This window comes from Silurus meridionalis, chromosome 21 (assembly GCF_014805685.1).
Source record: "Silurus meridionalis isolate SWU-2019-XX chromosome 21, ASM1480568v1, whole genome shotgun sequence".
In the NCBI taxonomy this organism is placed as follows: Eukaryota; Metazoa; Chordata; class Actinopteri; order Siluriformes; family Siluridae; genus Silurus; species Silurus meridionalis.
The window spans coordinates 17,314,848-17,340,916 of record NC_060904.1 but is presented as its reverse complement, the minus strand read 5'-3'; the positions used below and the strand labels follow the sequence as shown (position 1 = coordinate 17,340,916).

The 26,069-nt window shown below is 36.3% G+C and overlaps 5 protein-coding genes across 7 annotated transcripts; 4 read left to right on the top strand and 1 right to left on the bottom strand.

The window, feature by feature from the left end:
* The first annotated feature begins 432 nt into the window (after positions 1–432).
* rpz4 (rapunzel 4) lies at positions 433–9,285 on the top strand. Of its 2 annotated transcripts, none has more exons than XM_046833629.1 (3): positions 433–501; positions 6,694–6,762; positions 6,943–9,285. In XM_046833629.1, exon 3 carries the CDS (start codon positions 6,951–6,953, stop codon positions 8,124–8,126), a length of 1,176 nt encoding a protein of 391 aa, XP_046689585.1. In that variant the 5' UTR covers positions 433–501; positions 6,694–6,762; positions 6,943–6,950; the 3' UTR covers positions 8,127–9,285. The 2 variants fall into 2 exon arrangements, with proteins under 2 accessions (XP_046689585.1, XP_046689583.1); XM_046833627.1 differs by lacking the exon at positions 433–501 and adding an exon at positions 3,904–3,982.
* rpz5 (rapunzel 5) lies at positions 455–5,046 on the top strand. Its single transcript, XM_046833626.1, has 3 exons — positions 455–473; positions 2,006–3,286; positions 3,321–5,046. The coding sequence occupies exon 2, from the start codon at positions 2,063–2,065 to the stop codon at positions 3,242–3,244; it is 1,182 nt and encodes a 393-aa protein (XP_046689582.1). The 5' UTR covers positions 455–473; positions 2,006–2,062; the 3' UTR covers positions 3,245–3,286; positions 3,321–5,046.
* Positions 9,286–14,546: 5,261 nt separating the features above from the next.
* tmem176l.1 (transmembrane protein 176l.1) lies at positions 14,547–18,534 on the bottom strand. The gene is made up of 7 exons (XM_046834096.1): positions 18,396–18,534; positions 16,785–16,967; positions 16,382–16,488; positions 16,233–16,290; positions 15,433–15,675; positions 14,957–15,076; positions 14,547–14,840 (listed from the first exon to the last, which is right to left on the bottom strand). The coding sequence occupies exons 2-7, from the start codon at positions 16,956–16,958 to the stop codon at positions 14,775–14,777; spliced, it is 768 nt and encodes a 255-aa protein (XP_046690052.1). The 5' UTR covers positions 16,959–16,967; positions 18,396–18,534; the 3' UTR covers positions 14,547–14,774.
* A 128-nt stretch (positions 18,535–18,662) lies between these two features.
* LOC124375598 (protein rapunzel-like) lies at positions 18,663–22,016 on the top strand. Its single transcript, XM_046834095.1, is given in 3 exon segments — positions 18,663–20,198; positions 21,119–21,409; positions 21,412–22,016. Coding segments are annotated over 2 exon segments (681 nt in total). The 5' UTR covers positions 18,663–20,198; positions 21,119–21,138; the 3' UTR covers positions 21,822–22,016.
* A 796-nt stretch (positions 22,017–22,812) lies between these two features.
* Positions 22,813–25,782, top strand: LOC124403755. 2 transcript variants are annotated; one of them, XM_046877495.1, is made up of 2 exons: positions 22,813–23,662; positions 24,507–25,782. In XM_046877495.1, the coding sequence occupies exon 2, from the start codon at positions 24,548–24,550 to the stop codon at positions 25,256–25,258; it is 711 nt and encodes a 236-aa protein (XP_046733451.1). In that variant the 5' UTR covers positions 22,813–23,662; positions 24,507–24,547; the 3' UTR covers positions 25,259–25,782. The 2 variants fall into 2 exon arrangements, with proteins under 2 accessions (XP_046733451.1, XP_046733452.1); XM_046877496.1 differs by lacking the exon at positions 22,813–23,662 and adding an exon at positions 23,755–24,377.
* The last annotated feature ends 287 nt before the right edge of the window (positions 25,783–26,069 follow it).

Here is a 26,069-nt window from a genome sequence, read left to right as displayed (position 1 = left end):
CACAAGCCGCTTGGGAAAACAGAGGAGCCTTTCACCGCTTTGTCAAACAGTCTGACTCTAAATGAGAAAAGCTCAGCGTAAATGCCACGTTGCTTTGTCTTCTGGTTCATAGAAGGTTACAAAACTGTATTGGATGTACTTTTCAGTTTTTTTTCTGACATAGTTGGTAATTAGCATGCCAGTTATCATAGGGGTATTTTTGGGGGCTTTTTTGGGAGTTGGGGATGGGGGTTGGGCACTGGTGTTGTCCCAAACCTTTCACAAAACAGAGTGGAACCCTATGAATGGATGAAAGGGGCAGTGTTTACAGGATGTTACCCATCCCTCTCAGAGTGGGCTCCTAGGAATGTTCGCAGGGGATGGAGTTTATCCAAAGGGGGCGTGTTGCAAAGTAGCAAGGCTATAAATACATGTCGAGCCACAGAGGCTGCAGCTCTTCAGCACAGCTGGGCTTCAGTGGAGCACCACAGAGGGTACATCTGCACACTTTACCGACTAACTGTAAGCCTTTTTCTTCTCCCAGCTTTTGTTAACTTCTATTTCTGCTTCTTTGCTTTGTTTCTCCTTTTGTTATTTTGTTTACCCAGCTATTTTTAACACACAAAAGAAAGTTCAGTGAACACTGAGCATTAAAAAGATAAAGATAAAACAAAAATGATCTTTGTACCCGGATTGTATTTGCTAAATCCCGGCTTATAATAGACACAATACCAAAAGGTTCTTTAAAAGCAGTGTGAGATGGCCGGATCTTGTGCTTAAGTAAATATTGACCTGAATAAGACTTTGTCTGCAATGTCAGTGTAGCAGGATTAGTAACCAAGGATGTGGGTTTGAGAGGGAGAAAAAAAAACAAAAAAAACCATCAAAGGCAAATTTATCTAATAATAATGATTTTTGTTCTTCCAATTCACTTTTGATTAAATGAACGATTTACTATTAAATGAAGCACGACTATTAAAATATTATTTTTTATAAGTTGAATTCAGATATGGATTGGGAAAAAAACAGTAAATGAGAAAAAATGAGTCTGGTTTTAAGTGCATTTTATATAACTGTGCTTTGATGAGGCAAATTGAGTCATAAGTGTTGAATCACAAATGGATTTTTCTAAACAGAACTTTCATTAAAATGATTAATGTTTGTTAGACATCATATTCAGGGGTATAATTTAATTCTAATAAGCTTTAATGGGAAATATTACCGAGATAATGCTCTTGATCGTATCGAGGTTTTGTCTTCATTTGCATGTCGCATCATTCTTTTTGGTTACAATGGTTTTGTTGGTTAGTCAAAATCCTGTGTTGTACATTGCTGGACAAGTAAAATGGTTTTTTTTTCAGATCTGGGTGTGCCTTTTTTGCCGTAGTATACGCAGGGTCTTGGGAAATGAGATATATGTGTGAGCTCATCTCCCCTGTGTAATTGAAACTGCCCAGAAATACCTTGAAATGTTCAACATCTCTGCCATGTAACGTCTTTCTCAGCAAATGCATGTTGAAAACAGATGTTTTATACTTTCTCACTAGTGCGGGAATTACCCCCGTTATAGTCTGGCATTATTTCACAACTCTTCCCGTCATTCTGAGACACACTCATGATTTAAGTTTGGATGGTTATTTTGGACAGTTGTAAATTTTCAATGTGTTTGTTCTCATTCAATCCTAGGAGACACCTGATCTTTCCCAAGCCTCACAATCAGAAGGTGTGGCATATTATGACTCCGGGCATGTCTGCACATGTTCAGATTTTAACTTTCCCACATTTTGCTGGTTGGGGTTATGAGGAAACTGAAAAAAACTACTCCAAAACAGTCTGTACTATAATACTCCCACATTTGTTTGATCCCTGTAATCATAATGTCTGGTTTTGTCTCAGGTTGCCTCAAAGAACTCATGTTGGGCAAATACATGTGACCTTTAGAGGTGGCCACATTGATTCAGGCATTGATTTTGATATCACTTAACTAAGAGAGGGTTTTTAAATGACTTATCTTGCTATGTTACAGAGAAAGCACTTGACTTCCTTAAAGGATTAAGACAGGACCTCTTTCCCGGCATCCAATATGAGTCGTGTGGAAGAATGGGTTCTGGAGAACAAGGACAAGATTGAAAAGGGAGTGGAAATCATGAGCCAAGGCTGTGAGGTCCTGGCAGCCACTGTAGGCCAGTTCCATCCCATCCTAGAGGCAGTTTTTGTGGCATCAGCTGAGCTCCTTAGCAACCCAGAGGGCAAAGAGGCTAAGTATCTTACTGAGCAGTTTGAAAGGGTCAACCAGAAGTTGGAAGGGATCCAGGATGAGATTGATAAACTTGCGCTGGAGCTTCAGAGAACATCACTGAACAAGCAAAACTTTGACCGTGAGGCACAGATGATCAGTCAGTATGAAAAGTTTCAGGAGTTTGTCACTGCCAAACCAAAGTTCAAGGAGAAGAAGAAGGAGAAGTTTCTTAGCCAATATGAGAACACTGACCGTGATGTAAACCTTGATGGTTTGTACAACTCCATCATTGGAGAGAACACCTCTGGAGATGCAATGCTGGATGTAATACTGGCTACCGAGCAGCGTAGCAGGAGGGCAGTGGAGGAATTCTGTGCTCGCCTGAAGAAGCTGTTCATGGTTGGGATCATAGCAGTGATGGGCTACACTGCCCTAAAGGAGGGCGCCATCGGAGAGGTTATGGTGAAGAAATGGCAAGTCCGCATGGAGGACGTGGAGACACGCATGAAGGCGGCAGTGGATGAATGCGTGAACAACTTTCCTGCACAAGCCAAGATGGATGTAGAACGCCTGCTCCTGGAGAAGCAGAGCCATGTCGACCCTGAGTTTACTAAATTCCTCCTTGATGCCCTTGTCAAGAAGTATGACTGGGTTTTTTGGTCCGTTAGGGTCTTTAATCATGGTGGAATTTTTTTCTGGAATTGGCTGGCTGGAAAGCGGTACCATGGAAGTGGAGGAGGTGTCAACTATTTCGACCTTTTGACCAACAACAAAATGAGGATCGTGGTGTCTTTCACCGCGAACCCTAAATCGCTCAACAAGGTCCAGATAAAGGATCAAATAGAGCATGAAAGGCTGAAAGGTGACATGATATCTGTTGCTGAGTCTTTGTGCAAGAGTCTTCCTAACTGCCTTGTCCATGCTGTCAGCCGCTATAAGAGAGTGGAGGAAGCCAACAGTTTTGACCCGGAGTGTTATTATTATGCGGTTCACAAAAGGGCCCACATTTGTATCCACTCAGAATAGTGAAGATTTAATCAAATTATATATATATATATATATATATATATATATATATATATATATATATATATATATATATCATTGGCAATCAGTCTTTTTTTTTTTTTCGTTTCTGTGGTCTTAATACTACACAGTGCAATGATATGATGGCAAGTGTGTTGGGAATTCCAGTTCCTTTTTTAAGGCTTCTTATACTCTGTAGACTGTAAAATCGCAAATATAAGATGTATGTATAATTTAGTCAAACATGTTTAATCATGAGATATATGCCTAAGCACTTTTTGTATTTTGTCTCTCACATTTGATACAAAAATTGGAAGTGTGTTTATAAACACTTGCATGATTATGCTGATAAATGAATATGCTGGTAGCCTCATTATTAACCCAAAGATTTGATCAATTACATTAAAACATATTCCAACTATTGTCCAGCTAACTGTTGATTTATTAATCCATGCTGTTTTTTATGAGTTCATATCAGTCAAAACACTACAATAAAGAAAAAAACCCAACAACAATAATAACAGATTATTTAGTTATTTCATGTTTTAAAATCTTTTCCTCAAAATCTTAAAAAGATGCATTTTGGAAATGAATTCACAATGTCAACCTCAGGAAGGGTTAAAATCCAAGAATAGTAACTTTTCTTTCTCCTGAACATGGGTGTGTCTCACATTCAGCTGTGTACAGGGAAAGACGGGTTTATGCGGAGTCTCTCTTTTATTGTCACGCGATTTTAAGGTGAGTTTTTGGTCCTATAATAAATAAATGTTTGGTTAAATAATAAATAACAATCGTTTATTTCAAACTATTAAGTAAAAAAAAAACAGAGTAGATGTAAAGAGTTTCTTGGAATGGCAGAAGTTTTGCAACCCTTCGGGCGTTGCTTCGAAGCGACCGGAAGTTTTTCCCGTTGTATAAAAAACAGTAAATTAATCAAAATTGTTTTGGTTTCACGATGTATTTGATTCGCCAGAACATTACTTGAACATTACTCGAACATACAATTAGCCAAAAGCGTGTCAATATTTCAAAGGGGGATCAGTGAATACAGTTTCTTTGGTCTTCAGCCAACCAGGAAGAGCGTGCGACTTCATGCAACTTGCCTTAACACGCGCCTCCTTCTCCATTAACCTGTGCGCGAGCCTTGATACTTTCTATTGATTATATACATTGTCATATTATTTGAGTCAACACCATGTATAATGTATATGTAGCTATACACTTCGTTGGACTATATGCTGTAATGGTAACTCATATAACATTGTTTACTCAACTGAATTAAAATGCCTTACTGAAATGCGTGCACTGTATGTGCATCATATTGTAATGACTTTTAGCTATATATTGCAAAACATTATATATTTTAGTAAATAGTTTTACTTCACTTTTTGCTATATAGGTATGTGTATTGTATATCTGGAGGTCATTACATTATGCTTCTCATTGCATCTGGTCTGACTTTATTGAGAATCACATCTTTATGATGCAATATCATAAAATAATAGGAATATAAAATAAGTAGTATTTCCATGTCTTAACATGCACTATATTTGGTTATGCATGTTAGGTGTATTTATCATCTCACTCAACGTTATGTATTATATGTGTATAGATAAATGCTTAACTAAGCTGTCTCTGTCCCTGTAACACCTTGTTGCTGGCCAGTCTAAAAGTCTAAAAATCTGTGACACAGATGTATAATGTAATCTAAACATACCAGTAGTAAAAGATGGTGCCATTACCAAATATATGTTTCCTGATGTAATTATGTGAAAAATAAATCAACTGGAAAACTACACTAAGGGTCATCTGTGCTATACTGTGAAAATGCTTTCATTACATTCTTTGATTATTTAGCTGTCACTTGTGTATGTCCTCTTCTTAGCTTCTCTCTCTGATGATTTCTTACATCCAGACAGGAACAGCCACAGGATTCTATATACTGCAAAATAATGATTTTAGATGCTGAAAACCTCAACCACTATCCGATATGTTAAGACTGCATTAGTGGTGCGTTTTATTGCAATTCTTGATTCTCTCAAGTACTTCAGTAACCCAAGGGATGGATGGGATGAGGCAGCTTGTAATGTTCTGTCTAATCTTTTCTAGTGCTTTCTGGTGCTGAAAAAACTGTGTAGGAACATTTTCTATAGAAAAGCAGAATATATGATCAGTGAATTGTTCAGGAAATCAAAAGAATTATCATACAGATCTTATATTTGTAAAGGTTGAAAGAGGTTCAAACACCTTATAAAATATTAATATAGTTAACAAACTAATAAAACGAGTGCTGCAGGAATATAATCACCTAAATGACAGTGTGATGAAGGAGAGTTATTGTTACCAACCCAATGTTTTTATATTTTTGCCTACACCATCATGCCCCATGGTGTTATATCACTCCTAATTCCAATAATTTAATTATTTATGCCACATTGACCTTTTCTATTTGGTTGAGCACAAATGAATTCCTGTTAGCATTTATGGTTTTAGTCGTTCCCTCACTCTTATGAAGTTAATACTTTTCTGTTGTTACTAAGAAGACCAAAATTATAGCATTCAATCTAATTGTTAGAGCCATCTATCTATCTATCTATCTATCTATCTATCTATCTATCTATCTATCTATCTATCTATCTATCTATCTATCTATCTATCTATCTATCTTTTCTTTTGCATGCATTCACAGTGCAAAATGGGACTGAAATTCATTGAGATTCTGTTCAGGCTGTAATTCAGTGTGCACGAGGCTGGAAAATAAACCATTGAAGAAAGTAAAGAGCAAAAAACCTGCAAGGAATTTCATCAAAGTGTAACTGACAGCCTCATTTTTCTTTTGTCTGGTTTCCATAGAAACTGTCAGGGTTGCTTTGGAAACACCCTCCTGCCCAGCGAGTTGAACAACCTTGTTAACCGTTTGTCCACCCACGGTGGCATTTGCACAAACTGAAAACAGAAAATACCATAAATTTTAAGCTGTTGAAGGATATTATGATGTCGTTATGTTTCCCTCTCTTTTTTAGCCTCGTCTCATTTGCATTTAATTACACTGTCATTACTTTTTCTGTGTGTTTACAAGATCAGCAAGTGAACTTTACAGTGCTAGCCTATGTAAAAACATTGATGCTTTAAAGGTGAAGAATGCTGACATTGCTTTTTGTATCTGCTTTTAAAATGATGAGGTCAATCCATGTTTTGAGCAGCAGTATTTGGTAGGTCCTGACTTATTTTTCCATATATTCCTCCAAATAAAGCTGCCCAAATATACATGTTTGTTAAATATTACTTCCTCCCTCTCCAGTGACCTGTTGAGGTTTTTTTTTTTCTTCATCAAAGTAAATTCCTTGTACTTTGTTTCATTAACTCATGGGGTTGGGAGTTATTGAGAGCTTCTTGTTCTGATAGCTGAGCTCACTGGCATTTCTTTTTTCTTTCTTTCTCACAAACAGTGACCTCACCTTTTTTCACTCTGGTACAGAAAACAGCTGAAAAGCATACCACAATCAAGGACTGACTGTGTAAGTTCTCTATTTACTACTTCTGGCTTGTAAAATGATGCCTAGCCTGACACCTCTAATGCTTTATCTTCAAATATTTAATGTTTTGAACTTGGTTAATTATTTAGCACGTTAGCAATATGATGATTTGCAACCTGATCTTTGTGCTCTCTTTTTTCACACATTGATTTTTTCATATAGATTTAAAAATGGCAGAAGGCCTGCAGAACTTGATTGCATCAAAGAAGGATGTAGTGGAGAATGTGATGGAGGCATTTGAGCAGGGAGCCGAGGTGTTGGCCAGCATTGCTGGGGACCTATTCCCCGTTTTCTCCATCGCTGCTCCCATTGTGAAGCTGGCGCTAGATAACGTCGAGAGCAAAGAAGCACAATACATGAAGGAGCAATTTCAGAAGGTGCGTGAGCGTCTGGATGTTATATCAGAGGAAATCCAACGCATAAACGACGAGGTGAGAAAAAGCGGGATGGATGCAACTTATTTCTCAGTGGAAGAGAATATAACCAACCAGTTTCGCAAATACATGGACATCCTCAATGCCAAACCAGCTTTTCGAGAGGCCAAGAAGAAACAATTCCTGGACCACTTTAGCAGGTCTGGCGGAGAGAAAAACTTGTACACTCTTTACGGCGCCGTGACGGGAGACAGCTTATCGGGAGAGTCCGTGCTGGAGATCACACTCAACTATGAACAAAAGAGCCGGCGGGTGGTGGAGGACTTCTGTGCCAGACTAAAGCAGTTGTTTTGCATAGGTCTCATCGCTTTAATTGGACATACAGCTCTGAAAGGTTGCGATGATGAAGAAGAGCTGCTCCGAAGTTGGGCCGAGAAGATGAACGTGATCCAGTCAAAAATGAATGTGGTCATTGAAGACTGCATCAACAGCTTTCCAAGTCAGGCTGAGATTGATATCAAGCATCTGGTGAGGGACCAGAAAGACAAAAGCAACCAGCAGCTGGCTGACATGATCATTGAGAACCTGAAAGGGAAGTACGACTGGGTGAGCTGGTCAGTCCGTGTCTTTAACTCGCCAAAAGGCTTGTTCACCAGCAAGAAGGACTTCCAGTGTGCCACAGGCAAGAGCAGGTTTCAGGTGCCTTCACCAGATGAAAATTTAAATGTTGTGGTATCCTACAGTGCATCTCCTGAACCTTTAGATAAAGCTTTGATCATGCAATTGGTCCAGGACCAGAAGAAAGTCACAATTCCTGGGATTGCAGAGCTTATCTTTGAGAAGACCCCTATGTGTGCGGTCCATGCTGTCAAGACGTCGTGCAAAGAAATGTCTTACTCATGGAGCTTTCAGGATGAACTTCACTTCTTTGAGGAGTTCAAGAACTTTTACTTGTTTGTTCATTCTTCTTAAAGCACATTTAGGAAAAGCAAGCATAGGATCACCTTGTAGGAAAATCAAACCATCTAAAGTTTCCGTTTCAAAATAACAAATAAGGTCTTAAGCAGCTAATCATTTTCTTTAAATGCTGAAGATTTTTGAATGCTTGTGAGTGAACACTTCGGTTCTGTGAACATCTTTGTCTTTGTCCTTATATGGACTGCATTTGCTGTTTTACAAAGTTCCTTATGACTTCTGGCTGTTATATTTTTGGGTAATTTGTATGTCTTGGGTGGGGGGAAAAAATGACTGGGAGGCTTTAAATCAAAGCTGAAATAAATCCGTATCAGGATCTAGTTAAATGTAACTAATTCCCTCGAATGCAATAATCCTGCCAGATGTTTTGTTTTAATCTTTTACAAAAGACATATGTATAACTTTTTGTCTCTGTGCATGTGTTATAGTGTGTATCTTTTAAAGACATGGGTTTTTAAAAACACTATTAAAACTACAGACCTTGCGTTACTTGTTTTCACCAAAACCGGGACATGTAAGAACATGTCAAGAATGAAAAAAAAAAAAAATGGTTTCGCATATGATTCCTTTTCAGCCTGTTGGACTGGCACAGATTATTTTTCTATTGCATAGTGATAAAAAAATATGTCTCTAGTTTCACTTTTACAAGTTTTACAATTTTATTATTATATAACTCCAGGTTTATAGGTTGCTGTTCTGATGTTTGACACTGATAAACGATCACAAGTCATGTGATTTTAAGTTAATCACACTGCTGACTTTTTTCTTAGCAGCCAGCATAGGAAATGTCTTCTTTCCAATTCACTACAAGAAAAAAATACATTTGTCATGTTTTGTCATAGAAACACTATAGCAATAGCAATGCATTGTTTTTTTTGCCTCCTAATGTGGCCAATGTTTTTCTTGTCTTGAAGGAAATGGGAAAAATTCATTTATGTCAAAGTGAACTGAAATTTCGTTTGAAATGGATTCTGTCCGTTAATCACATAAGCGAGATTCAGCAAGTGTAAGCAAGCAGTCTGCACCAGTTCAGCAGGTTATACACCTGAAATGCATCGTTGATTAATTGATTCCCAAAATGTCTATGCTTCATAAGTCTGTCAACTAAATCTCTGTTTGTTTTTTCCTTAATTAAATGGTGCCTTATTACCTTGAATTGAAACTGTCAAATCTTTTGCTTACAGTTTATGGATGATTTTAGCTCAAATTATCACTTTTATTAAGGCTCCGCAATTTCATAATGCAGATGTCATATCTTTTTATGATATTACCTTTATATTGTGAATGCATTGAAATATACATTATGATTATATTATAAATATGGTTGTCTGTTTTTTAATAATGTAATTAGTCATATATATAAATCTGCAGAATATTATACAGTAGTGTAGTACAAATCCCTTAACAAATTATTAGTTCAGTAAAATACTTTTTTTCACATTTCTACTCAATTGAAAGTAATAAAAGTTCTCCCTTTGAGCAGATTCAAGCATGAAAGGTGAAAGTAGTGATCAGTGAGAAATCAGGAATAATGGACGCAGTTCAGTGTTTCATTATCTTGCACATAAGACCTTAAGGAGATATTTTACTATATTTACAGACACACAGTGAGAAACTTTACCTAATACACACACTTCCCACTTGTCCACCTGCCACAACTCTTTATTTAATATGCATTTTTCTCTTTTTTTTTTTTTTTTTTTGCAAAGAAGCAAATGTTGAAATGTTGAGGATTGATCTTTAGAAAGACATTACACAGTAAAATGTGAAGTGAGTGAAGTGACAAGTACTTTTTTCAAAGTATCTGTAGTATATAAGATTTTAAGGACATTAAAGAGGTATAAATCCTTTTTTACTGTGCACAACTGGGATTATTTAGCAGGTGTCATCTTGATCAAAACCACCTTTTGCAAATCATGGATCATTCATTGTAACACCAGAAGAGGAGTTATAGACACACATCAGTGGAGGAATAGATGTGGTCGTGCGCTGGGTGAAACACCCTTTTTACTCTGTAATTATGCCCAGGAACAGCAGACTGTTGGGTTTCTATATGAGACTCAATTCCACTTCACCATGCATGCTAAAAAACATTTATAAATACATTACCACAAAAATAAATGTTAAATGCCGTGACTCAAAAAACAGCAAGGAATAGACAAAGCAATACTCAAAAGCAAATATATTATCTTTTGGTCTATTTAGATTTTCTGGACAATAAACTACTTTGCTGAAACACTGAGTGAACTGATCTTGTATAGTGTGGATATGCAGAGTGAAATTTTGTGTCTCGATTGGATCAAAGGAGTCTGATAAAGACGAGTTACTAGACACTCTACATAAACTAATTAAAAATGGTTGGTTGTCTTTTTTTTTTTTTTACTGAAGGAAATGTTTAGTTAACATCTCTTTAAATTGGCTTTTTCCAACGTTTTCAGAAAGCGAATTTCCACTTTGGTATTTTGGTATTTGGTATTGTTTATTAGTGCTACATGCTGTGTACCGCTGCTTTAACGTGCTATAAAGTAATAGTAAACTATAAATTGTTTATGCAATTTATGCAATTTACTTTGGTATAAAAGCAATAAAACTCTAGTTCATGTCACATTACACGATTTACATTCATTACCTACAACACCATAACTCAAAATAATTTATTCCTTACAAAATAATACCCAATTTATGCTTTTTTGTAATTTCCTCAAACCTACTTTGTTTCCTTTAAACATCTTGGATCTTACACACAAAGGATAATGCACTCATCTGTTAATGGTAAGTTGTAGTTCTTTTTTTTAATTTATGAACTATGGTGGATGCAGACGTTTTTTTTTTCACTCAACTGTACATGATCCACATCCTGATTACACGTATTACAGCACAATTAAATCTATGAACAGACAGAGAGAATGAAATTAGGGTGTCTTTACTCTTTTTATGAATGCCTTTATTTAGCTATGGGTGTGGTGCAGTCCTGAGGTTTTATAATCGTACAATAATCTTAAAAGAGCAAAAGTCTTCAGTTAATGTGTTGCCTGAAGCTCAAATATTATTCATTCTATGATTTGATTAACTAATTGTGCAATTAGTCCAGTGATATTAAATATTCCACATTTGGTGATGATTCAATACTCCTCAGTACTCCATAATTCATAAGACACAGTAGAGTGCAAGCAGACACACCTTGGATAATATTGCTCAACAATTGATTTATTCTGGTGAATAAAAACTTGGGTGAGTTGGTAAATAAGTAGGTAAATTTGGTTTAATCATGACTGACTTGAGGATTACTGGGCAGATGATCTCAAAACTACTGGTTGATGCTCAAAACTGGTTTTAACAGATGATTAGTGATATAATTTCCTAAAGCAATGAATATCCTTGGTGATTATCTGTTTTAAACAGCAGTCAGGGGCCAGTGATTGTTTAAGTTAATCTGATTCGTTTATTCAGATTTTTGTCCTGCTAAAAAAAAACTCCCATGAACTCCTCCTCCTGGTCCACCTCTTCTCCCTACAACCGCACCCCTCCACTGCCCTCCCTCTCATTCACACACATGTACTCTGTCTTACTCCTACTGACTTTCATTCCCCTTCCCTCCAGCGTGTACCTCCACCTCTCCAGGATCTTCTCTACCTGCTCCCTACTCTCACCACAAATCACAATATTATCCACAAACATCATAGTTCACGAAGACTCCTATCTGACCTCGTCCGTCAACCCGTCCATCACCACTGCAAACAGGAAAGGGCTCAGAGCCGATCCTTGATGCAGTCCAACCTCTACTTGAAACAGTCTGTTCACACTTTACTGCTGTCACACTGTCCTCATACATGTCCTGTACCACCCTCACACAGAGACACACAGAATAAAAACTTCAAAAGGCAATGCTGATGTTTTACTTTTAGAATAATGATAAAGGTAGCATTCCATTTTCTCAATGTTATGTTAAAATCAAGCTTTTTAGTCCATGTATCCTGCATCAACTGTAATATATTGGTGGTTCGGGTATGATTTAAAAAAGCGTGAAAAGGTCTTTGTTATTAACTTTATTTTAAATGACCTTTATATAGCTTATCAGTGAAGAAAAACATTTACTGTACTTGTCACATACATTATAGAAAGGAAGCTGGGATCACAGTGCAGGGTCAGTCATGATACAGCACTCCTGGAGCACAGAGAGTTAAGGGCCTTGCTCAAGGGCCCAAAAGTGGCAGCTTGGCATTACCTGGGCTCCAGTCAGTAAAACTGAGCCTTAAGCACTGAGTTCCCACTGAGCCAGTGTGCATGACTATAGACAAGATAATAGTCTGTCAAGAAATTAATGAATAACATTAGAAAAATATTAACTTTGAAAGATTTTCCAATCTTAAACAAATTAGAGATTTCTGATTCCTGCCCTGGTTACTTTTTTTAACACACAAATTTGACCTATTGCACAAAGAGTGTAGGAACATTGGCGAGGCATTTATACTTTGTGAATTTAGCCTTAAAATATTAACAAGATAAATAGTTTAAGATAGTTATTTTCTTTCTTTCTGTAAATCAGTCCAGAATTACACCTAAAAAAATAAGATTTGGTCACATAGCCCTGCATTGAGTCCGGCCCCATCAGGTGATCTCAGGAACGCAGAAAAACATCACGTGGCATGGAAACATTTTCGTTTCCATGCAGGAATACATTGTGCTGCTATTTATCCCCGAAATGTTACTATGTCTACTGCTTAATTCAGTCTCTTTGGAAATAATTTCATTTTAGTGTCCAAAAAAAAAGGTTTTTAGTGGACGACTGGCTCCAGTGGAGCATCAGCAGAACCATGGAATCTTTCAACATGGACAGAGAATACAGAGAAACAGCACCCCAAAGCCATTTTACAACAAAACTATAAAATTATAAGCATATAAGATCAATTGACACTAATTTAAACACTAATTTAAAAAACAGGTATAATCTCAAACAAAAAACAGTTTTCTTAGATTTTTTTAGCATGTTAAATGGTGTAAAACTCAACATACTTCAATTATGAACTCATCTGCTTATAGCAACTGCTAGAAAACAAACTTAAGAGAAACTCACGATTTATGCTAAAAAAATATGTTTATATACATTATTTACAGTAACGTTTTTACCCATGTTTAAAACTTTATGTATGGGGAGGTCCATCGCAACTTTAAAATATGATCTCATCTACATCAGTATGCTTTAACGTAAACGATGAAATAAATTTCAGGTTTTCATACAGGCCACACCGGTATACCGTCACACCCCTAACGTGAGCTGGGTTTTAAGAGACCTAGTGATTCACTCTAAAAGTAATCCAAGTAAAGTAAAGAACAATGCTATAAAAAAATACAGACATGCCTGTGGCATTAAGAAAAAGCCTTCGCTATTGGCATTTTTCTGAAATTTGATTGATAATTCTCAGTATCTCACCTGCTGAAACTAGCAGTTGTAAAAATGTATTTAAGGTTGGATAAAATGTACTTAATTATAAATTGGATTCCATTCTTCCTACATATTGGTGTTCACTTATTTTTGTTGTCCTTGCATCACTGCAGTCCAGGAACACCACACAAGAGCTGCAGTATCTACCTGATGAATAATATAGACAAATTCAACAATGGATGGAACTAAAGAAAATGTTTTTTAACCATCGATGTGATTTATTCTTGTTTTTACAGCTTTATTCAGTATACTTTGTTCTGATATAAAGATTACATCTTGATTAAACGTCTTCGATCTAATTTCTGCTCCTCTGTGCAGTCTTGTTGTCTTGACCTCCAAAGGGTCAATGAACAGCGTCTGCTGGAGTTCAGCCTTCATTTTCTATGTATTTCTCTCTCAAAATGGCTTCTCCTGCTCGAGAAAGACACAGAGTTGTGAGATAAATGATGTTCTCTAAGCGCCCTCTGGTGGTGGACGGCTGTAAACACGCACAGAAATATCAAGCTTCGAAAAATACTGATCCCTATTAATTTTTCAGACCAGGGGAAGTCTGTAAAATCAGAACATCTTTTGGAAAAATCTGCATATCTGAGTTTAATTAAAGCACTTACATACAGTGTAAATGAATCATATTGAGACTCATGTTTGCATGTTGCTTGTTTGAGTATCTCTTGTCTGTGTCATGCAGATTTTAAAAAACAGCAACAATTCATTAATGATTTATTCACATACATTTGTGAAAAGCAAAAAATGAACATCCAAAGGGAAGCTGTTCAACAGAAATGAATGGCCAGACAGGCTGGAGCTGTCAGGAAAACTACTATATGTCATATATCCACTTCCTGCAGCTGTGATAGACAGAAACAAATCCCAGAATCACACGTCAGACATTGAGCCATATAAAGTACAAAAACAAAAACAAAAGTATGTTTCACTCATTTCTTGACAATGAAGACTTCTAATAATGCATAGTATGTGCTGAATATATTTATTTCCAATAAATCAAGCATATAAAGTAACAAAAAGTGAAAATAATTTTGTAAAGATTTAGTAGTACAAAAAATATGCAGTGTAAATATATGTAGTAAATGTCATACAGATGAACTCAGATTTTACTAACCATGCATGATACTTATTTTTAAATTTGATAAAGAGTAAAGTGACAGATAGTAACTACTCCGACTTTAGTTCCTTTGGTGCATCTAACACACAGGATTGGGAGTCTCTTGCTCCATCAGAGGTTTGCAAAGTTCTGGATCCTCCACCTCCTGAAAAATTGAACACAGATCAGCGTTAAGCAGAACGTTCTACTTTGACGAGTCCAGCCGCAGCTCTCAGGACTTAATATATCAGCTCATTTATTATAATTCTCAGATGGTTATACCTGGCCATCTGCTTTTTTCTTGCACAACGCCTTTATGTTTAGAACACACCAACTGATAGTGACGCAGAGCTGGAGAACACCGAGCACAATCATCATAACGTCCAAGCTTTTGAAGATGGTCTAAGTAAAGAAATCAGTTTAGGTTAGGCAGATGATCATAGTGTGTGTAGTAGAACTAATACAAATCAGAGCATTGTTTATAGTCTTATGAAGTAAATTTATAAAGAACTAATATTTGTTATGTTGAGATTAGAAACAGCCTCCTCACTCGCCATGTAACTCAAAGAGATTCAATAATAATCCCATTTTAACATGTTGAAATATGGAAAAAGTCATGGAGAGAAATTCTCTTACACTGCACTGTAGATTTAATTTGGGTTTCATTAGTATTTTTTTTTTTAAATGTACTCAGACTAATTAATCATATCATATAAATACATCAATGTGTCAGAAACTTAATTAACAAAAGTGATTACAATCGAAATGTTCCAGTTTTCCAGACACGCCGTGTAGTCTTTGAGTTTTAGCTCATAGGCTGCATCCCACTCCGCTCTTTTCGAGGGCGACGCAGTTGTCCAGTAATACCGATAGTTATTCTGGCGTTCAGGAACATTACACATGTTCCAGTAGTTGTTCTCCCCGAGATGCACTGAATAAAGCACGATGGCTGTTATAGCTAATGCAGAGCTCACTATATTCATCATCACAGTAAGGACAACCTGTGTACACAAAACGACAGAATGCACCAGTGTCAGGACATCACTTAAATAACGTAATAAAAGAAAAGACTCGTGCCGTTAGAGTATAATAACAGTACAAGAAAATGAACACATTTCAACAATTATCTCTGATAGTCCCTGTGTTGCCTCTATAGCAACAATACCATATTTACCTCATTAATATAAGCAGCTTGTATAAAAAATAATCAACACCTTAAAGAATTAAGGATTCAACAACACTTTGGTATTATCTTATTTTTATCAACTGTGTATAATTAGAAGATTCCCTTCTATCTAGTGATTGCTTGAGTAGTTCAACTTCACTGTGAAATTTTTACATTGGATATTTTCCCATAATTCTCTTCGTATATACACAGTGCTCATGTTTTTCTTATATATTAATGTAAGGAGTCAATTTCTTATGTACGAGAGAAAATGAAATGAAACCAGCTTTGAGTAATAATGGCAATGAATCGGTTAAACTTGTATATGACTTGTACGGTGGCATCATTCCTTTAAAAATAATAACTAAATAAAAAAAGAGAGAGGAAACTCACCAGACATTGGCTTGGAAAACGTTGAGCTAGGATACACATGATTCCAACGCGATAAACTTAATTAGAAAAGGTCATTAATCGCATGACTTTTACAAGCATGTTACATTCATAAATGTAAATAATATAATATTTTCATAAATATCCTCACCATGCCTCCTAGCCAAAAGGGAGCAGACTCCATAATATAGCGACTGTAATTCAATGGAGTCAAAGCCCCATAGCCAAGATTTATTATTCCAACCATGATCTGTATAGTCTGTGAGAAGAGAGAAGGCAGTCATGGCATAAGTTCAGACTCTTCTGAGAAAACAGAGGTATTTATTATAATCACAATTTGTGACATCATCCTAATTCCAGTCCTGAAATATCAGACAATATCAAGCACTTCCTTAATTGAGAACATAAACAAAATGCAAACGAATGTCATTACATGGTCACAATGTAATTTGTAATAAGTGCAACAATGTCTCGTTATCGTATCATTTTAAGTTCTGAATTCTCAAGCAAGAAAACACTTATTTCACATGTATAGAGTTTAAGTGCATAACAAACCGCTAGAACTGTGAAAGTGCAGCCAAGCTGCTGTTTCAGTCTCGTAGAAACCGAGCACACGGGGCTGTAGCACATGGTGCCCAGAAGCTGGCAGATGAGCGGCCATTTACTCCTGCTGTTAGAGTGTATAGTGTACATCGTCACCCCCTCGGCCCTGCTGATCGTCAGAGACATTCTGATGCTCTACAAAAGACAAGTGATTCATTAGTATTCTTCATTATATATTGAACATTAAAGGAATATACACATGAAATTAATTTGTTTGTTGATTTGAAAAATAGATCAAATCCTCCGTCTCCATACTACTCTGTCCTCTACATCTGCCTACTTTAAACCAACTACCTGCATGTCTTCCCTCACCACATCCATAAACCTCCTCCTTGACCTTCCTCTTGTCCTCCATCCTGGTGGCTCCATCCTCAGTATTCTTCTACCAATATACCCCATGTCCCTCCTCTGCACATGTCCAAACCATCTCAATCTCACCACCTCACTCAATTCTAATCCTGTCCATCGTCATCACTCCCAATGAAAATCTCAACATCTTCAGCTCTGCTACCTCCAGCACCACCTCCTGTCTTTTATTTAATGCTACTGTCTCTAAACGATACATCTCAGGTCTCACCACAACTTTCCCTTTCACTCTTAGAGCTGATCCTTGATTCAATCCCAATGTATAAATAAAGATCTTGTTCATCACTTGCAGGAACTTGTAATTATCATCATAAATGGGCTAATACCATATATCAACACTAGAAGGCGCTAGTAATGGCGAAAGAAATTGGGTTAGTACCGTATATAGCCTGTAGGCGGCGTAAAGCAAGGAACGATTATAGTGCAGAATATACTGTACCTTGGGTGGCGCTTGTCATTGAAAGTGGGTTAATACCATAGGTGGCCACTAGGCGGCGATTGGAGTACAAATAACTTTAACCATAATACCCGAAACAACCACTAGGTGACGCCTGTCGATTTCTGGAACTCGTGTCCTGTTTCGGTTTCGTTTTTTTATTTGTATTATTATTTTTTTTATTAAACAAATAATGTCCTACATGTAATGCAGTCAGGTCTATTTACATAAACAATTCTAAAAAGAGAATCTTTCCGTTTTTTTTGCAGCGCAAAGGGTTAGGGTTAGGGTAAACAGTTGTTTAGTTAATAATCAGGCGATGGGAGGCTCCAGATGTGACGCATCTGCTTAGGCCAAAAATCAAGTCTTTTTTCTCGCTATGATTTATACGCGATATTGATTATATCCTCTGTCCACTTTTTAATCCTATTTCCAGGAAGCTCCATAAAAACACCCCATGCCAGACATGAAAAGAAAAACGTTAAAAACTGTAGGGCCTTTATACCTTTTTTATTATAAATCCATGATCTACGCAGTAAATGAACATTAAACCCGGCCGTAAAATATAAACTTCTTGTCAGCGTTCAGTCGAGATGAAACACTTTTCGACTCCGTTATACAAAAAAGTAATGCGTGTTCATGTGTACTTAACATCGCGTTATTTCAAGAAAATCCGCGTGCCACCTTTTTTCCAAACGATTCCATTTAATTGTCAAAAAGTGTTTCAACAAATAAGTGAAAGCTGTAGATCTATAGCTCACCTTTTCTTCTTACTCTTCTTTTTCCTGCTGTGTTTCAGTGCAGCGGTGCTGTTGAGGCTTTGGAAAACAGGGGTGAAGTTTACATATTCACCACCAGAGGGCGGTGAATATGCAAACAAATTTTCCCTTAATTACTACTAATCAGTGCAGGTCACACCGAGGCCTTCAGTGGTCTTTTACCTGAATTAATCCTCTGTTAATAACACCAATATGACGAAACAGCTCTAGAAATCATCAGTCATATACAGAAACACAGTATTACAGAGGACACAGGTTTCTTATACAGTGAGAATTAACACAATTAAAAATCTTCTTTCACTGCAGCTCCAGCTGCACCACCCACATGCATCATCTGATCTCAATATTAACCTCAAAAAATGACAAAAATACCATCCAGGTTTCCTGTGCATTTTTTTGAGCATTCTTTTGAGCATCTTTTGAGTTCACCGACCACAGAAACCAGATTTGAAATGAAGGACACATTCTAGAGGAAAGAAAACACAAAAGTATAAATGTTTTTTTGAAAAAGCTTGACAACTGTTTGGAACTGTCCTTGTTGACCTTTTCTCACGATGTACAGCTTTTCTTAAAAAGTCCACGCAAATATATTTGTGCTTGGGCACTTTTCTACAGAAGAGCTCTGGAAATCCGATCAAAAGACAAACTGCAGACATTATTGTACATCTGCTACATGGCCCTGGTTTCCCCGGCTAAAATCTGATTCGATCTGATCCACATTGTTGATTCTGACCTGATTTCTTTGACACTGCTAACACATGATGACTAAAATATGATTGAGTAGGAACTCTAACATAAACACACACTACTGAAAACAGAGCAATTCATACACTTCATTGACAACTTATATTAGATATATAGTACAAAATAGAAACCACAAAAATGTAATTTCACTGATATTGCTTTCAGAATCACAGTTAAACATATTAGATTTCTTTACTTGCCACAGAGCTTCAATTCACTATTAAGACTCAATTATTTTCAGTATTTACAACAAATCTTTACTTTTCAAGAATTTAAACACTCTATAGCCAGAAACTACATTTAGGAATAATGTCAAAATTTCATTTAGAGACTAATGATGGATTTAATGTACAAAAAATAGATCTGACATTGAACCCTGCTGAAAAGTTGCACTAATCATTTATACTTTATGATAATAGAAACCTGAATTACAAAAAAATATTGAAAGTAGGAAAAAGATTAATTACTAAATGTTTGAGTTTGTAAAGTTTTTAAAAAAGGGGGATTTTAAAACACCTTCGCTTTTATAAGCTATTCCTGATGTGTGGTGTTAATGGGGCTTGTGAAAAGTATCAGATAAGATTGTGGTTTGGGTGTGCTGCACTGCAATTTCCGTCTTCCTGTTCGTTTTAGAAGAAACACAGTTAAACTTGACGTTGCAACCCATCATTTCAATGTAACATATCACACAGTAGCTAGTAAATAAAAAGTCGTTTAGTGAAGCAGTAAAGCTCGGCAAGATCAGATTAGCTTTGTTACATTTCATTATTTAATACAAATTTAAACCATTTTCAGATGCATAATACAAAAAAATTAACTTGGATGTAATTAAATGGATAATTAATACATTGTATTATAAGTCTGTACAGGGACATGGGAGGGATTTTTACATGAATTTTTGTTGCCACCTTCTCATAGGGATTCTAGTATCAGTGCTCATACTGATACATTTATTCCACTCATCCGTCGCATTACCCAAAGAGAGTTGGTTATATGTCTTAACTTCACCCTGGTGAGAAAAACCTACAAACATTAAAGCAGGTAGGTTCATTAGTTCCTTTTTTTCTGTTCGTTTTTGGAGACAGTTTGAAGATCATTTTGTACTGATCACGTCGTTCGAGTCATCATTCGACGGTTTTACTTTTAACCTAACAATTTTGGAGAAACTACATAAAGTGTTTGTTTTTTTGTTTGAATGTCTGGCTCATGATAAAGTCTTTAAAAAAATGAATATGAAATGTTTTTGTTCGTAAAAATAAAAAATCTAATCTAAAATACTTTGTCCAAAGGTACGATACTTATCAAAGTGTTTCAATTACCAAAGACACGTGTTCACTATTTAATATTATTTGACAATTCCTTAATCTTTATCTTCATTTTTTTAAGTATGAACATTTCCTATCATGAATTATAAGCATTAACAGCCTTACCAGATTATAGAATCCAAGTCAGAGTAGGTTGCTGAAATTAAATCCAGATTAATCCAGTAATTTATATTTTTAATGAGGAAAATAGACATAGACAGAAAAAATAAAGAATAATCAAAGCAAAATTTAATTAAATTAAAATTTAAGTCGAAATTTCAAAACGATCACAAAATTGTGAAGTAATAGGAAATGAGGCAAAAGCCGAAAATGTTCACGTTTCTAACCAATTACCTTCAAGAAGCTACCTATGTTTTATTATTTTGTAACTAGTTATTACACTTAGATACTTCAGGTCTACTGTACTTCAATCTGCACTACTGTGAAGTGACATGTCCGTCACCAAGACACGTTTTTTACTCAGCTGCTCAGTAAAACCTTGTGGTTTTACTTCCTCTAAACTCGCACTCAGAAATGATGTGCTTTAGAAACGATGTATACACACATCATATATATATATATATACAACTACCTACACTGTAGTACCTTCAAGGTAGTTGTTTTTATATATTTAAAACATATTTATTCTCCCTTTAGGAACGTTTCTGTTTTAGGCCATGGCTGACATCGACATCTTAGAGGACCAAGACAAGCTGAAGCGAGGCCTGGTGAGGGTGCTGGAGTGTGTAGCTACCATCTCATCAGCAGCTGCTGTGGTGAATCCCATCTTTGGTGTAGCTGGCTCGCTGATCCGTGTCGTCCTCCACCACGTGGATGATGAGGATATTCAAACTCTTCGCCGTGAGTTTGGCAGTGTGAACCGAGCCCTGGATGAGCTTTCAGTGCAGAACCGTGGTGTGTTGCGCCTGATGCAGAAGAAGACGTTGGACGGCAGTACAGCGGCGTAGAGGCGAATTTGCGAAACCAGTTCCGTAAGTTCATGGAGGTGGTGGAGGCACGGCCCGAGTACAAGGAGCGCAAGCGTGATGAATTTGAGGAAAGCTATGCCAATGACATGGGCGACCAAAACCTTCACACACTCTATGATGGTGTCACGGGCAAATCCAAGCTCTTCAGCCGGCCCATCCTCCAGGTCTACATGACTTACTCACAAGGAGATCGTGGGGTGATGGAGCGCCTCTGCACACATCTCACCTACCTGTTCTGCATCGGCCTCATTGCTCTGATGGGTTACACCGCCATCATTGGTGATGATGAAGAGGGCCTGAATAAAGAGTGGGCTGAAAAGATGCATGAAGTAGAAGAGAAGATGCAGGAGGTGCTCAGGGAGTGCAATTGATTCCTTTAACTACTGTAAATATCATCTATAAAAGAGAGAGAATTTTATATTGGTGTGAAAATATTAGCATTCATATTCAGAACCACAAGGTTTTCTTTGTTATTGATGCAATTGGGAGAGGATGTGAGTAATCTAAAGAAGATTGTAAAGTAAATACTATATACAATGTTGCTTTAATAAACATATTGTACAGACCACCTTAATCATCCATCTGATTATGTTCACTAGTCACTAGACTGCATTTCCACCATACTCAGATACTCAATAGTCAAGTCAAGTCAAGTTTATTTCTATTACGCTTTTCATAACAGACATTGTCTCAAAGCAGCTAAACGATGTGTATTTATCCCTGATGAGCAGCTGGGGGCGACTGTGGTGAAGAAAAAACTCCCTTAGATGTTATGAGGAAGAAACCTTGAGAGGAACCAGACTCAATAGGGAACCCATCCTCATTTGGGTGACATCAAGAGTGTGATTATAGTCTTTAAAACAATACAGAACACTGGAGAGTGAGAACTAACATGAGCACTGGAGTGTTAGATTGTGAGTGATGTTCTTTCTACAGTCTTATACAGTCTTTACTCATTAGATATTAGTCATTACCTCAATACTCCAAAACTATTAAGAAAATAAACAACAATAACAATTTTGTATTGGTTTAAGGCCCTATGCCCCCATCACTAGGCCAATATACAACTGCTCTAACAGTAAAATATGAATAAATTAGTAGGTTCTGAAATAAGGCAAAAATGAGCAAAACTTATAATTAAAAATATAAAATACTAAATGGAACAACACTGGTTCTGCTTTGTCTAAACAGCTGTTGACAAGTTTATTTACAATGCTTAAACATTTAAAGAAATGGATGTGAGAAAGTATGAAATCATAATCTTAATTCCTGTTAATAGATAGATAGATAGATAGATAGATAGATAGATAGATAGATAGATAGATAGATAGATAGATAGATAGATAGATAGATAGATAGATAGATAGGTAGATTGGTATATGTACAAGCAAATGTTAATGAATGTACTTTTTATAAATTTTATATCGGATCACAAAATTTTAATTCCTCTGTTGTATGTTGGATTGACCTTCTGGAAAATTTTACAATATTGACATATTCATATAGTTAAATAGTTAAAGTTAAATACATAGAGTTGTATAACGCTACATAAACTTTCTCAGGATTATATAATTTTCTCACAGATTCTCAGGAAGGTGTTATCACAAAACTGGAATCAGAATAAATGTAGAAAATGCCTGAAGCTAATTCCCACACTGAATAAGGAACAATTGTGAAATCGTACATTACTCATGTGATACCAGTTCATGCTTGTCTGTATTTATGAGGAATATACACAAGTGTTAAAAACAACATTAGGTTATTTTAGTGCAGAGAGAGTTGCTCAAAGAGCCACTGGTACCAGGAACAGGGATTAACAGTACTTGCATGTGACATGCACAATGCACATTCAGATTTTAGTAATATTGTCAATCAAAGCAAAAACAAGATGTGATTTCTACTGTATGTAGACATGACAGCAATACCTTTGTGCAGTAAATGAATTTTTTTAGTTCATTAATATTTATTTACTCGACTTTTTTACAACTATTATGAAATTATAAAATGATCTCTGTGACCATTGGGACATTTTTTTACTTTTCTGGGGAGAAACGCAGCCAAAGCATTTCACAAAAAGCTCACAGTTGATGGCATCCATCCAAAAGGGTTGTCTTAGAAATACAATCATGCCATAGAGGCTGCAGATTTTAGACACAGCTGAGATTAACTGGAGCAACACAGAGGGCACATCTGCACATTTTACCAACTAACTGTGAGCTCTTTTCTTTTCTTTTCTTTTCTTTTCTTTTCTATTCTTTTTTCTTTTCTTTTCTTTTTTTTTTTTTTTTTTCCTTTTAGCTTTGTTTTACGTTGCTTTGCTTTTTCCAATTGTGGCTCCAGCTTTTTTTAAAACACAAGTGAAAGTCTAGTCTACAAATCTGATTTTGTCTAATCTAACTGAACCTAATCACCAAACCATTTATTAAATTATTATTATTATTATTGTCATTGTTGCTGTTACAGAGTAAGTCATTGGTTTTTGTATTGTGGGTGCATTTCATTTGCAATAACAATAAAATTATACGCATGTTTTATTCCATTTGATTTTTAGTGACCATAGCATGCTTACCCATTATTGATTTTTTTTCCCGATCTGAATTGTCCATCTTAAGTTATATTTAAATAATTTTAAAATAAGGATCTATACACACATATTTGTGAGCTGTGGCAATCATAAAAACTTTTCAAATGATTTTACAGTAATGCACAGTAAGAAAAAAAAAACACGTCTATATGAAACATATGATTAATAGTTAGAATCTATACAAGCATAGCCTATGATGTACAATAAACTTTCTTTCGGCTTCTCCCGTTAGGGGTCACCACAGCGGATCCTCCGCACGTTTGATTTGGCACATGTTTTACGCTGGATGCCCTTCCTAACGCAACCCTCCCCAATTTATCCGGGCTTGGGACCGGCACTGAAAGTGGGTGGGGTTGGTTCCCTGACCGGGGATCGAACCCGTGTCGCAATATTGAGCGTTAATTCTTGCATTGATCCTAATATCACTTGTCTAAGAGAGGGTTTGTAAATATGTTATCTTTCTATTTTACAGATTAGTCCAGTAGCGCAATTGTCTACCTAAAGCTATAAGACATGACTTCTTTTGAAGAATCCTATTTGATTGCTGTGGAAAAATGGATTCTGGAGAACCAGGAGGAGATTGAAAAGGCAGCAGAGATCCTTGGAGAAAGCAGTGATTTCCTGCTAACGACTGTAGGCCAGGTCTTTCCCTTGGTAAAGTATTTTTATGTTTTCACAGCAAAGCTTCTTGGAAACCCAAACAGCTATGAGGATACTTATTTTACCAAGCAGTTTCAAAATGTCAACCGGAAGTTAAATGAGATCAAAGAAAACATGCACGAGGTGGAACGCATAACGATGAGATCATCACTGAACATGCAGATGTTTAAGTACGAAGCACAAATAAAGTTTCAATACAAAATGTTTATGAAAATTTTTACATCTGAATCCAACAAAAAGTTGAAGATAAAAGAATTCGTCATGATGTTTGAGAACGCTGATGATGAACAGAACCTTAATGGATTATATGACCAGGTCACTGGAAATAACATGTCTGGAAGAGCAATGCTGGATGAGATTGTGCAAACTGAGCACCCGAGCAGGAGGGCGGTGGTGGAATTCTGTGCTTACCTGAAGAAGCTTTTTGTGTTTGGGATCATAGCACTGATTGGCTACACGGCAATAAAGAAAGGTGATGCTGGAGAGGATATGGTGAAGAAATGGCAAACCCGCATGGAGGACGTGGAGAAGCACATGAAGGCAGCAGTGGGTGAAAGTGAATGAAGATCTTTTGGCAATTCAGGTGTATACTGATCTATGAAACTCCTGAACTATCGATTGCTGTGTGGTACAGAAGCTAATTATTCTATTTGGTGTCCATGCAATAAAACTATTAAAATCTTGCCGTTTTTCTCTGTAAACTCCAAATCACTGTTTAACTGTTGTTGGTTAACCCATACTGTCTCATTTATATGCTTTCGTGTAATTCAGCAAAATTAAAGGGCAATGCATTTTTCTCTTCAAAGTCTGAAAAATAAGAAAATAAGATTAACCCAGCTCATGTATTTACTTTGATAAAATTTCACAACTGAAGTAACTTTTTTACATCGAAAAAAATATAATAATAAGTAGAAGACACTAGGTCTTATATGTGAGAAGGCTCTCATCATTTAGCTAATAAGTCTCTAATGTAAGTGTTTTGTAAGCAAAGAACTGAAGTGTGAGATCAGAAAATATTGTCTATGAGTCCCTCTAGTGGCTGCATGATGTAATTTGTTTTGTAAATTAATAAAAATAATTAATCAAAATAATATTGGTGTTGGACATCTGATTGAAAAGTCATGCGTTCAAATTACATTCGATTCAAGTTTTCTTCTCCAGCTCTTTTCACAATGGACATTGCCTCAAAGAAGCTTTACAGAATGTTAAAATTATCGAACAAAAATGGTAATGTAAGTTGAACTATGTGTATTTATTTTCGATGACCAAGCGAGTGTTACAAAGAAAAACTGCCTTAGATGGAATGATGAAGAATACTTGAGAAGAACCAGGCGAAAAAGGGGATCCATTCTAATTTGGGTGACATCAAAAGTGT